The sequence below is a fragment of the Hemitrygon akajei genome, chromosome 7, assembly GCF_048418815.1.
Source record: "Hemitrygon akajei chromosome 7, sHemAka1.3, whole genome shotgun sequence".
NCBI lineage: Eukaryota > Metazoa > Chordata > Chondrichthyes > Myliobatiformes > Dasyatidae > Hemitrygon > Hemitrygon akajei.
Genome location: NC_133130.1, coordinates 116,687,773 through 116,700,644, shown reverse-complemented (window position 1 = coordinate 116,700,644; position 12,872 = coordinate 116,687,773). Strand labels below are relative to the sequence as shown.

General features: G+C 44.5%; 1 protein-coding gene across 5 annotated transcripts in view; it reads left to right on the top strand.

Moving 5' to 3' along the window:
- The window catches only part of hmbox1a (homeobox containing 1a), a 70,157-nt gene that overhangs the window by 21,779 nt on the left and 35,506 nt on the right, over window positions 1-12,872 (top strand). For all 5 annotated transcript variants that reach the window (XM_073051826.1, XM_073051825.1, XM_073051821.1 and 2 more), the window contains 4 exons: window positions 3,032-3,184; window positions 4,874-5,353; window positions 8,475-8,560; window positions 12,238-12,348. In XM_073051826.1, the coding sequence (XP_072907927.1) occupies window positions 4,884-5,353; window positions 8,475-8,560; window positions 12,238-12,348 (667 nt within the window). In that variant the 5' untranslated portion in view covers window positions 3,032-3,184; window positions 4,874-4,883. The remainder of the gene's footprint in view (window positions 1-3,031; window positions 3,185-4,873; window positions 5,354-8,474; window positions 8,561-12,237; window positions 12,349-12,872) is intronic.

Genomic DNA, 12,872 nt, shown 5'->3' with positions numbered 1-12,872 from the left:
TCTGACAGTGTTTGATTGCTGGGTAACCAGTTGTTTTTCCATGAATGTGGATAACTGTCTTAGTTGTTACCAGAGTCCCCAAGTGTGCTTGATGTGTCCTCTTTCGTACAGGTTGCTCTTAAGGTAGCATTCCATTAATTCCTTGTTATCCAGTCTCATCCATTTATGATTTGTTCCGGTAGCCGGTTTCTCCCCAGATGGTCCTGGTTCCCCAAACATTGGTGTGGACCTTGTTAGTGTGGGTGTGTATATATGTATATGTGTGTGTATGTATGAGATGAAATCATTTTAAGCAAGCCAAGAGTTTTGTTGATTATACATTCCACCCAGCTGGTAAAGAGAGTTTAAATTCCCAAGTGGGTAGCCATCCCAAAGAGGCTGTAAGAGCAGGAGCCTTTGGTGAGTTCCTTTCTCGAACTGGAACTTCATAGTGGAAACTGCTAGGGAGTGGTGATTTTTCAGGTGTGGAGTCCTTCTATGGACAAAGGATTTGACGATGGTGGACAGGGTAAAGTGCAGCAATGCAGTACTATAGGAAATTGCACATTTGGGAAGTAAACAGTTAATTCTGCAGCCCTCACGTTATTTTACCTCAGTCTGAGAGCAGCAGTGACGCGGAGTCTGAAGGACAGCTGTATCCCACTGTTACCAAACTCTTGAATGGACCTCTCATTTGCTAAAAGATGAACTCCTGATCTTGAAGTCGAAATCCAAATTAATTTGTGCAGGAAATTATATTAAAAAATACACAGCTTATGTACAAGAAGTGATGTTCCTACGAAACAAACTGCACCTCTAGAAAGCAGTGCACCTCAGTATGACTGGGACCGTGTCTTTGCAGTGAGGTTCACTGGTGTGCTTGGAGAAAACCTCAACTGAACTGCCACAAGGATGGATACTAGTATACAAGAATAGAAGAGAGGAATAAAGTGCATGAACAAGCGAGCTTGTTAGTACTACGGAGAGCAATGATACCATATTTGTAGAGTTGTAGCAAAGTACAGCACAGAAACAGGCCCTTTGGCCCATCTAGTCTGGGCCAAACCATTTAAACTACCTACTCCAATCAACCTGCCATCCACGTACATATCCAAATTTCTCTTAAACATTGAAATCAAGCTTGCATGCATCACTTGTACTGGTAGCTTTTTCCACACTCTTGACCCTCTGAGTGGAGTTATTTCCCCTCGTGTTTCACTTAAACATGACCTTTCACCCTTAACCCATGACCTCTATTTCTAGTCCCACTCAACCTCAATGGAAAAAGCCAGCTTGCATTTACCCTATCTATACCCCTCATAATTTTGTATATCTCTATCAAATCTCATCAATGTTTTATCTTCCAAGGAATAAAGTTCTAACCTATTCAATCTTTCCTTATAACTCAGATTGGAAATGACTATAAGGAATAGAGAGACAGATTTTTAAAAAACTTGATTTTCCTGATTATAATGAAGATTCCCAGAACGTAGATGTTAACTGTTTTTCTTGCCACAGATACTGTCTGACAGACAGACAGACATACTTTATTGATCCCGAGGGGAAATTGGGTTTTGTTACAGTCGCACCAACCAAGAATAGTGAAGAAATATAGCAATATAAAACCATAAATAATTAAATAATAAGTTAATTATGCCAAGTCGAAATAAGTCCAGGACCAGCCTATTGGCTCAGGGTGTCTGACACTCCGAGGGAGGAGTTGTAAAGTTTGATGGCCACAGCTAGGAAGGACCTGCTAACGTTTCAAATGCTGCTTGTTTTTATTTCGGATTTTCAGCATTTGCACTTTTTAGATTTTCTAATCTGAATGCATCTAGCATTTATGAAGTGATCAGTGCATTCAAGACACACAGGAAAAAATGGGTAACATCAGATATACCTTTCAAATTGTTGAAATGTAATCAAAGTCAGGAATGAAATATCCCAGGTTAATTAATTTTAAGAACAGTGGTCAAAAATTTCAAGAAAGGGTATAGTAAAGAATACAGATGATAATATTGAGAAATGATCATATATAATCAAGGTTGGTTAAGTAAAGAACCAACGAGACAAAAAGCATTAATGGGAGCCCCCAAACAGCATTGATAATGGAGTACATACACCCAGTGGCCACTTTATTAGGTATCTTCTGTACCTAATAATAGGGCCTCTGAGTGTATGTTCATGGTCTTCTAGTCCTGTAGCCCATCTGCTTCAAGGCTGGACTTCTGCACACCATTGTTGTAAAATGTAGTTATTTGAGTTGCTATCGTCTCCCAGTTGGTTTGAACCAGTCTGGCCGTATTCCTGTGACCTCTCTCATTAACAAGGTATTTTCGCACCATTCTCTGTAAACTCTAGAGACTGTTGTGTGTGAAAATCCCAGGAGTTCAGCAGTTTCTGAGATACTCAAACCACCCCATCTGGCACCAACAATCATTCAACGGGCAAAGTCACTTAGATCAGGTTTCTTTCCCACTCTGATGTTTGGTCTGAACAAGAACTGAACCTCTTGATCACGCCTGCATGCTTTTGTGCTTTGGGCTTCTGCCACACGATTGGCCAATTGAATATTTGCATTAACAAGCAGTTGTACAGAGCAAAGAAGAAAGCTGGGAAAATTACCGCTGACTCCATCCACCCGAGCAGTCACCTAATCACTAAATTGCCATCAGAGCGGTGCTATCAGTCCGTCACCACCAGGACTACGTCATCTCCGAACCTTCTTTCTTGTAGCTATCCAGCTTCTCAGATCTAATACCCTACTGCCCCTGCATTAACATCTGTTAAATGGTCTTTTCTGTTCTGTTCACATTTATTTAAGTTTGATTGTTGACGTGCACGTGACCATTTTGCCAGTTGTTCATTGCTCATGACTATTTGCTCTGTCGTCTTGTAAACTGTTGGTTTTTGTTGTGTTGTCTGTTATGATCCTGTGTTTTATGCTTGGCACCGAACCACAATCAATTCTGGTATGTTTCAAATATTGGCAATAAAGTGATTCTAAAGTTAACAGGATACGTCACATTATAGTTGTTGGACTTGGTTACAGGTGCTTCTTAACTGCACTACGTTTACTTCTGAGCTGGTGGACCATTACCCTCTGCCCTGCGTTCCATGAGCAATTTCACCATTGCACAGACTTGGTGTCAGCGGCTGAAAGTTCCATGGGCCTCTTGACATAGTACAAATGTGGACAGAAAAGGTAAGAAATCATCAAAGTTTAAAGTTCAATGTACATTTATTATCAAAGTATGTATACATTATACAACCTTGAGATTCGTCTCCTACAGGCGGCCACAAAACAAAGAAACCCAAAAGATCCAATTTAGAAAAAAAAGACTGTCGAACACCCAATGTTTAGAGAAAAGTAAAAAAAACATGCAAACGAATAGTGTTCTGAACGAAGTCCACAAAGAGAGCCCGAGACCCATAGTTCAGAGAAGAGCTGAGTAAGCATCATGGAGCAGTGAGCTGAACCATCCCCTCCCTGTCCTTGGGCCCCGACACGCTGACCTTTTCAATCTGGCTCAGAGCCTAAGTTGACCTCCAAACATCGGGTTCAATCATCTCGATGCGCTCCGGGGCCTGGACCCCGAAGGCTCGATTTGGCCTGAACTCGACCTTTCCAATTTCGGCCCAGTGCTTAAATCTTCATCCAAAAATCAGTTGCAGTCCAACCAAAACATCAGAACCAATCAAGTTATTCATGTGAAGATCATTTCATAAATGATAAATCAGTCTTTGTTGCAGCAGTATCATATGGACATTTGGTCTTTTAGTACTAAGGTTGGAGCCAACAAATAGTTTATTTATTGTGCGGAGCAGGTCATTCCGGCCCAACAAGCCACACTGCCCAACAACCCAGCTATTTAACCCTAGCCTAATCACATGGTAACTGACAATAACCAATGAACTTACTAGCCAGTGCGTCTTCGGACTGTGGGAGGACATTGGAGGAAACCCACGTGGTTCATGAGGAGAATGTACAAACTCCATGCAGATGGTGGTGGAACTGATCTCCAGAAAGCCCTGAGCTGTAATAGCGCTGCCCTACTGTGGTATCTGAAAAGTTAGTTGGCTTTTAAACATGAAATGGATTTTCTAGTCATGTTATGGTGCACTCTGAAGAGTTGAGGATTTTATGAGAGGTGGGATTAGGGGGGGAATGCTCCTGTCGGATTTGCCTCTGAAATGTGTTGCGTATGATTGGTGTAAGAATGCCAGTGGGATAGTATGCTTTAAAAGTTTTGACTGAGTCGCTTTAGCAATGGTACCTAATGGATAATTTATGGTGTGGAAGAAGTGAAAGTAGCCCACCTGACAAAGAGAGAGCTTCCCGTGCGAAGGAGCCCCAATAAATTCACCACCTGATCAGTTGGCTGCATGTGCACTCGGTACATTCTCGCAAGGTTCAAAGTGAAAATGCCAGATACACGTTATATCCTTCTGAGGTTGCAGTATCAGGACAGCATTTAATGATGCTTGGGTGAATCCTTATTTCAGAGCTTATTTTATTTCAGTAATTACAGGTTGCACAGTGCAAGCAGTCTGAAGGAATTAATCAAGATGACCTGCACAAGAGAATTGGCACACCATAAAAACACATCATCACCTAAATGTGTTCATCCTTCATTTTTCTCTTGCACCCTCCAGCACAACCCAGTGCCTCTACTGTGTACTGACCTACTGGTATTGGCGGAGTATTAAATACTGATGTATTGGTAATTGTTGGATATAATTCCACTCTGTTATTTGAATTCTATTCAAAGAGGGCCTCAGGATCATCACCGATACCTAAGAGTTATTATTTATGATGGCATGAGCAATGTAGACATTGGGAGGTCTCTTTCTCGCACAGTTCAACTAAGCGTCCTTTCCGTGTTCCCTGCAGCTGCACCATAATGTCACACTACACGGACGAGCCTCGGTTTACCATTGAGCAGATCGATTTGCTTCAGCGACTCCGTCGGAGCGGGATGACCAAACGGGACATCATCCATGCTCTGGAGACCTTGGACCGTCTTGACCAGGAGCATGCGGAAAAATTTGGCAAGCGGCACTGCCACGGCAACAGCCACTCTTCCTCCGGCAGTAGCAACCACTTCACTGCCTCGTCCTCCTCTGTCACCGCTGCCACGCAGACCCCGTACAGCGCCACGTCGCCATCGCCAAGCAACAGCTATGATACCTCCCCACCCCCGTGCAGCGCTCACTTGAATGGGCGGGAGAGCAATAGCAACGAGAAACTGTCCGTGGTCAATGGTAGGCTGTCACCCAGCCGTTTCCACAGTAACATCAGCCAGAGGACGTGCAACTTCCATCCAGTGGAGGAAGACATGGACCTGGAGGAAAGAGTTGAGGAGCTCATGAGGTCAGTTCAAAGTGACTGTTAGATCATTTTGTTGAGGTACAATGTACAGAAGAAGCTAAAGAGGTAAGCAGACTTTAAACTGGCCTGCCCTGGGGTTGGAGGACTATGTGTGTATGTGTGTGCTTACGGAGGATTGGGGCTTATTTTGCTGCTGTTGTTCAGTTTTGTTGTGTTCTACATTGTCCTGCCATGCATCGTGGGCATGCTATGTCAGCGACACAACGCGGGCTGCCCCAGCACACCCTCGGGTGTTCTGTTGTGTTCTACATTGTCCTGCCATGCATCGTGGGCATGCTATGTCAGCGACACAACGCGGGCTGCCCCAGCACACCCTCGGGTGTTTTGTTGTGTTCTACATTGTCCCGCCATGCATCGTGGGCATGCTATGTCAGCGACACAACGCGGGCTGCCCCAGCCCACCCTCGGGTGTTTTGTTGTGTTCTACATTGTCCTGCCATGCATCGTGGGCATGCTATGTCAGCGACACAACGCGGGCTGCCCCAGCCCACCCTCGGGTGTTTTGTTGTGTTCTACATTGTCCCGCCATGCATCGTGGGCATGCTATGTCAGCGACACAACGCGGGCTGCCCCAGCCCACCCTCGGGTGTTTTGTTGTGTTCTACATTGTCCCGCCATGCATCGTGGGCATGCTATGTCAGCGACACAACGCGGGCTGCCCCAGCCCACCCTCGGGTGTTCTGTTGTGTTCTACATTGTCCCGCCATGCATCGTGGGCATGCTATGTCAGCGACACAACGCGGGCTGCCCCAGCCCACCCTCGGGTGTTTTGTTGTGTTCTACATTGTCCCGCCATGCATCGTGGGCATGCTATGTCAGCGACACAACGCGGGCTGCCCCAGCCCACCCTCGGGTGTTTTGTTGTGTTCTACATTGTCCCGCCATGCATCGTGGGCATGCTATGTCAGCGACACAACGCGGGCTGCCCCAGCCCACCCTCGGGTGTTTTGTTGTGTTCTACATTGTCCCGCCATGCATCGTGGGCATGCTATGTCAGCGACACAACGCGGGCTGCCCCAGCCCACCCTCGGGTGTTTTGTTGTGTTCTACATTGTCCCGCCATGCATCGTGGGCATGCTATGTCAGCGACACAACGCGGGCTGCCCCAGCCCACCCTCGGGTGTTTTGTTGTGTTCTACATTGTCCCGCCATGCATCGTGGGCATGCTATGTCAGCGACACAACGCGGGCTGCCCCAGCACACCCTCGGGTGTTTTGTTGTGTTCTACATTGTCCTGCCATGCATCGTGGGCATGCTATGTCAGCGACACAACGCGGGCTGCCCCAGCCCACCCTCGGGTGTTTTGGTTCTTAACGCACTTCACTGTATGTTTTGATGTACATGTGATAAATTTGAATCTCAAATCTGACGTTGATAGACTCTTACCAAGCACAGAGTAAGTGATAGAAAACAAAGGATTAAGTATGTTACAGAGTGGTAGTTTGAGTGCTAATTGCCTTGCTGGTGTTTCTCTATAGTGCCCCCACTTGTGTAGTGTGCATTTTTCATTTCTGCATCCACCTAACCGGCTCAAGAGGCTTCAGGAGACGAGTGCAAGCTATTTTGGGACTGTGAAATTGACGCATGTGATGAGGGCGTTTGAGGAATGTGGAAATGTTTACTAGGGAACTATTTATTATTGTCCTATATAAGGAGGTACAGAGAAAAGCTTTGTTTTGCGTGGCATCCAAGCAGATCTTTCTGTACGTAATACATAGAGGGAGTTGGAAAAGACAAACAACAAGAGGTAGGCAAGTAAGGTGCAAGTGCCAGCAACGTAGGTTGACGTAACACCAGTTCATCTTTATCGTACAAGAGGTCCAGTTAAGAATTTTCACAGTGGAATAGAAGCTGACCTTGAGCCTGGTTGTCTGTGTTCTCAGGCTTTTTTATCAAAGATAAAAGTGGGGAGAACAGAGATTGTCCAGAGTGGGAAGGCATCTTTGATTATGTTGGCTGCTTTCCCAAGGCAGCAGGACGTGTAGACAGAGTCCCTGGATGGAGGCTGGTTTCCTATAAGACATAGGAGCAGAATTAGGCCATCGACTCTGCTCCACCTTTCCATCATGGCCAATTTATTATCCCTTTCAACCCATTCTTCTGCCTTCTCCGCATAACCATAATCTTGACTAATCAAGAACCTACCTACTTCCGCTTGAAGATTACCCAATGACTTGGCCCCCACTGCTGCCTGTGGCAATGAATTCCACAGATTGACCACCCTCTGTCTAAAGAAATTCCTCCTCATCTCTGTTCTAAATGGACGTTCCCTCAATTCCAGGGTTTGCTAACCTGGACAGCGTGGAACCCTGGTTAATGATAGGGGTCCATGGCATAATAAATCCTGCTCTATTCGGAGGCTGGAGCCTGTAGTCCTAGAGTCACTACCTATAGTAAATATCCTTTCCATATCCACTCCGTTTAGGCCTTTCAATATTCGATGGGTTTCAATGAGAGCTCCCCTCATTCTTATAAACTTACCAAATGCATTAACCCTTTCACTCCTGAAATCATTCTCATGAACCTCCTCTGGATCCCCTCCAATCTGGCACATCTTTTACATAGGGGGCCCAAAACTGCTCAGTACTTCAAGTGCGGTCTGACCAATGCCTTATAAAGCCCCATTATAGACGGTAATAGCATAATAGACTGAGCTGTATTCAAAACTCTCTGCAGTTTCTTGTGACCTTGGGCAGAGCAGTTGCCATATCAAGCTGTGGTGCACCTGCGTGGGATGGTTTCTGTGGCAAGGGTCACTGGGAACATGCCGTACTGCCCTGGTTGTTTGAGCCTCATTACTGACTTCGTCATTGCAATCTACCTTGTCTTGATCCTTGCTCTTCATGGCCTCCCTGTATTGCACTTGCTCTGTAACTGCACTGTTATTGTTTTCCCTTGTACTACCTTAATGCAATGCCATAAATGAAATGAGCTTATAAAACTAAGGTTTTTTTTATTTATGTGATAGTAACAAACTAATTTCAAATTGCTTGAAGCTAAATTCTAATCAAAAGGCATCTAGGAAACATATTTTAATGTTATTTCTTTATTCATCCTCCAAACCTCCTCCGTCCCAATCCCTACTGTTGTTTTCATTCTGTAGGAGAGACGGCACCACTGTTAAAGAGGAGATTAAGAACTTTCTTTCCAATCGGATGATTTCCCAGACGATCGTGGGCCAGGTCACAGGTGAGGAGGCAACTGACCAGCCCGTGCTTGAATTCCACGTACATTTTTAACAGAGAGTATGTAAAATTCCTTAGGACCACTTTGTCAAGCACCTCCGCTCCATCACCTAAAGGGGAATTTCCTAGTGGCCAAACATTTTTAATTCCAGTGTCGGTCCATGGCTTCCTCTTGTGCTATGATGAGGCCACTCTCAGGGAGGAGGAGCAACACTTCAACCTGATGCCACGAGCATCAGTTTCTCCTTCGGATAAAAATTGTTTTCCTTCCCCCATCCCTCTTCTTCTATTCCCCACACTGACCTCTTACCTCTTCTCACCTGCCTTTTGCCTCCCTGGGGCCCCTCCTCCTTCCCTTTTTTCTATGGTCCACTCTCCTCTCCTATCAGATTCCTCCTTCAGCCCTTGACCTTCCCCACCCACCTGTCTTTAGCTATCCTCCTTCCCTTCCCCCCTACCAACCTTCTTCCCCCTTTCCTTTTCAGTCTTGAAAAAGGGTCTCTGTCCAAAATGAACAGCTTAATTCTTCTCCATAGATGCTGCCTGACCTGCTGAGTTTCTCCAGCATTTTGTGTGTGTTGCTTTGGATTTCCAGCATCTGCTGAATCTCCTGTGTTTATGTAAAATTCCTGCTGTGTTCACTTGCATGTACTGACACCAAAATGCAGCATGTTTGGAAGCCAATGTAAATTAATGTGGGCTTATTAGGTTAATGATAAGTTAAATGAACATAGGACATAAAACATTACAGCACAGTACACGCCACAATATTGTGCCTAGCTTTTAACCTACTCCAGGATCTAACTCTTTGTTCCCGTGTAGCCCTGTCAGGATAAGTTGAGTGAGCTTGGGCTTTTCTCATTGGAGCAAAGGAGAATGAGGGGTGGCTCAACTGAGGTGTATAAGATGGTAAGAGACATTGAGACTTATTCCAGGGTATAACTATGTAGTGAGAGAGGGCATAATTTTAAGGGAATTGGAGGAAAGCACGGGGGGATGTCGGAGGTAGGTTTGTTTACACAGAGGGTGGTGAGTGTTGGGATGCGCTGCCAGGAGTGGGGGTAGAGGCAGATACATCAGGAACCTTTTTTAAAAAAAAACCTCTTGGATAGGCATGTGGCTGAAAGAAAGATGGAGGGCAATACGTGAGGTTAAAAGGTGTGAGGCGCATTGTGGGCTGAAGGGCCAGGACTTTACTGTACCTTGCTCTATGTTCTATGCAGAGAAAGGGAAGTGAGGGTTGTTGTGGGCAAAGAGGAAGTAAATAAATAGGAGGCTCTGTTACTGGGTGGGAAGGTAAGGAAGATTTCTGCTGTAATAGAAATGCTGGCTGAACAAACTACCACATTAAGTAAATTACATGCAGCAAACCGAGAAGTATTTTTAGAATTAATTATTTAAACATTGCACAGAGTGCTGACTGAAGATTGGGACGCACTTTTTGATTATCGCCTATTTCAATATATACAGTATTTAGCAAATATATTATAAATATATTAATATCAGGCTATTATACTACATATAATAAATCAAGCTGTAATTAGAATCAGAATCACATTTATTATCACTGTCCTGTATGGCATGAATTTTTTTTGCTTTGTTGCAACAGTAAGAGTGCCAAAGACACAAAAATTGTGATATATTACAAAGTAGTGTGGAATTAAGGAATAGTGAGGTAGTGTTCATTGTTTCATGGACCGTTCAGAAATCTGATGGTGGAGGGGAAGAAGCTGTTCCTAAAATGTTGAGTGTGGGTCTTCAGGCTCCTGTACTTCCTCCTCGATGGTAGTAACAAGAAGAGGGCTTGTCCCAGATGATGAGGGCTCTTAGTGGCGAATGCTGCCTTCTTGAGGCACTGTCTCTTGAAAATGTCCTCGATGGTGGGGAGGTTCGTGCCCGTGAGGGAGCTGGCTGAGTTTACAATGCTCTGCAGCCTCTTGGGATCCTGTGCTTTGGAGTCTCCTTACCTGGTTGTGATGCAACCAGCCAACATGCTCTCCACTGTACATCAAAAAATGTGAAAAGCTGCCCACCTTTTCCACTGCTAGTCCCTCAGTGAGGGCAGGTGCATGTTCTCTCAACGTCCCCTCCGGAAATCCGCTATCAATCCCTTAGTCTCGCTGACGATGAGAGCAAAGTTGTTGTTGCGACACCACTGGGACAGCCAGTCTATCCCCCCATGTCCACACCAACAGCAGTGGTATCATCTGTTAATTTATAGACCGGCTTTGCATGCCATTCTGGTATCATTTAGACCCTACATCTCTTTCAAGTTACTTAATAATTGGTATTAATTTAAATTGATTTTAGCCTGACTGTGAGGGCTTCGAGTGACACCCTGCAGCAAAGCTTAGGGTCAAGAAATATAACACCAGTATTTACATTTTGGCTACATGTGCGTGGACGTCCTCATATTGCTGTTAGTTCCATGGTAGTTCTGGCATTAACATTACCACCATTGTCTGAAATATGGAAGTACCACATAAATAGTTACTTTTGTAAGTGAAGTTTATTTATTAAGTTCATTCTTTACCACCCCAAAATCCATTAAACCTCCTGTTGCAGTTCTAATTATTCAGTTAGCATGCTTTTTCTCAGTGGTTACAGGTTAGTTTTTGTAAACATGCTAGGAGAAGAAGAATTTGATCCCTGTCCAATTCCACTGATTCCACCACAGAAACGTGTGTATGTTAGATATCTGATCATCCTTGGTTGTAGCACACAGATCTGTACGTGTCCAGGACAAAGAAGCAAGCAGGAAAATCATTGCAGATACTACCCATCCTGTAAACTGCATTTTCTAAAAATTCCCCTCTGGAAAGCACTGAAGGGCTATTAGGACAGAAACTTCACATGGTCTTAAAAGTTTCTTCTCCTTGGCAGTTAATCTGATCAACCATCCTGATCTAGTTAGCCAAACCCACCCCCTCTATTCATTACCTCAGTCACTGCACTATAAACACTTAAAACCCCTCCTTATGGTGCTGATTACATTGTAAGGAGAGGTTGTTTCCTATGCTAGGACCAAAGGGCAGAGCCTCAGGGTAGGAGGACAGAAATGAGGAGGAATTTCTTTTGCCAGAGGGTGGTGAATCTGTGGAATTCGTTATGACAAATGGCTATGGGGGCCAGGTCACTGGATATATTTCAAGTGGAGGATGATAAATTCTTAGTAAGGGTGTCAAAGGTTATGGAGAGAAGGCAAGAGAATGGGGTTGAGAGGGATAATAAGTTAGTCATGTTGGAATGGTGAAGTGGGCTCTACTGATGAGTCTTATGGTCTAAGTACACACTGGCGTTTATGCACTTATGCTCGTTTTATTCCATGTCTCTACTATAACCTCTAAGTTTACTTTTATATAACTCTTTGTTCTTGGAATCATTGAATGTTATTGCTTTTCTCTTTTGTTGCATGTTATGCTGTGACCAACACACCACAGTGAACTCCTAATGCATGTAAATGTATATGGCGAATAAAGTTGATATATTATAGATGGCGTGAAGACGTGGGCTCATACAGTCGGGGTATCATCAGTGTTAGGAAGGCACCAGAGATCTGTCACTGGGTCTGACGGGGACAGACTTGGGCATGAGCTGCCACGAGAGAAGGTGCTAGATAACCCAGAGATATGCATCTGTGTCCAAGGACATTAAGTGGGAATGCGCTTTGTGTGCTTTCAGGGATGAGCCGAAGTTTCATTTCCCAATGGCTTTTGCAGCAAGGACTGGACATTTGTGAGCCCAAGAAACGGACGCTGTACCGATGGTACCTTCTGGAGAAAATGAGCCCAGGTATTGCATTTAACACTCAAATCACAAATTATGTGTTCTGGTGTCTGGCTATGAACATTGGGGATATCATCCTGTTCTTCCATTCCACGCCCCAGCAAATGAAGGCAGCTGCTCGATGTGGCTTATTCACCGCCTCGTCTATCTGTTCTGCTGTCTTCGTGTCTACTTTATGGTCCCCACCATTCACAGTATGTTCCCTACCCTCATATACCAAGGTCCTCCTATCCCTCAGTATTCATTGTGTTTGTCCTACCCTTGTACACTGATGTTCCTGAATTGAGATGAGATTTGGATACAATAGATATTGAATGCAGAGCTCATAGAATGTTCTTAATGCCAAAGACAGTGCAAATTTCAGACACAGCCACCCTCAGTTTGAAAGGCAGACACATGTAGCTGTAGAAACCCAGTTTAGCTGTTTATATTTCATGCCCATTGTTCATTATGGAGGCATTGAAGTGATCGGACAATATAGGTTTACAGAACACCACCAAGATTGGAAGAAGAAAAGGCAATGATTGCAT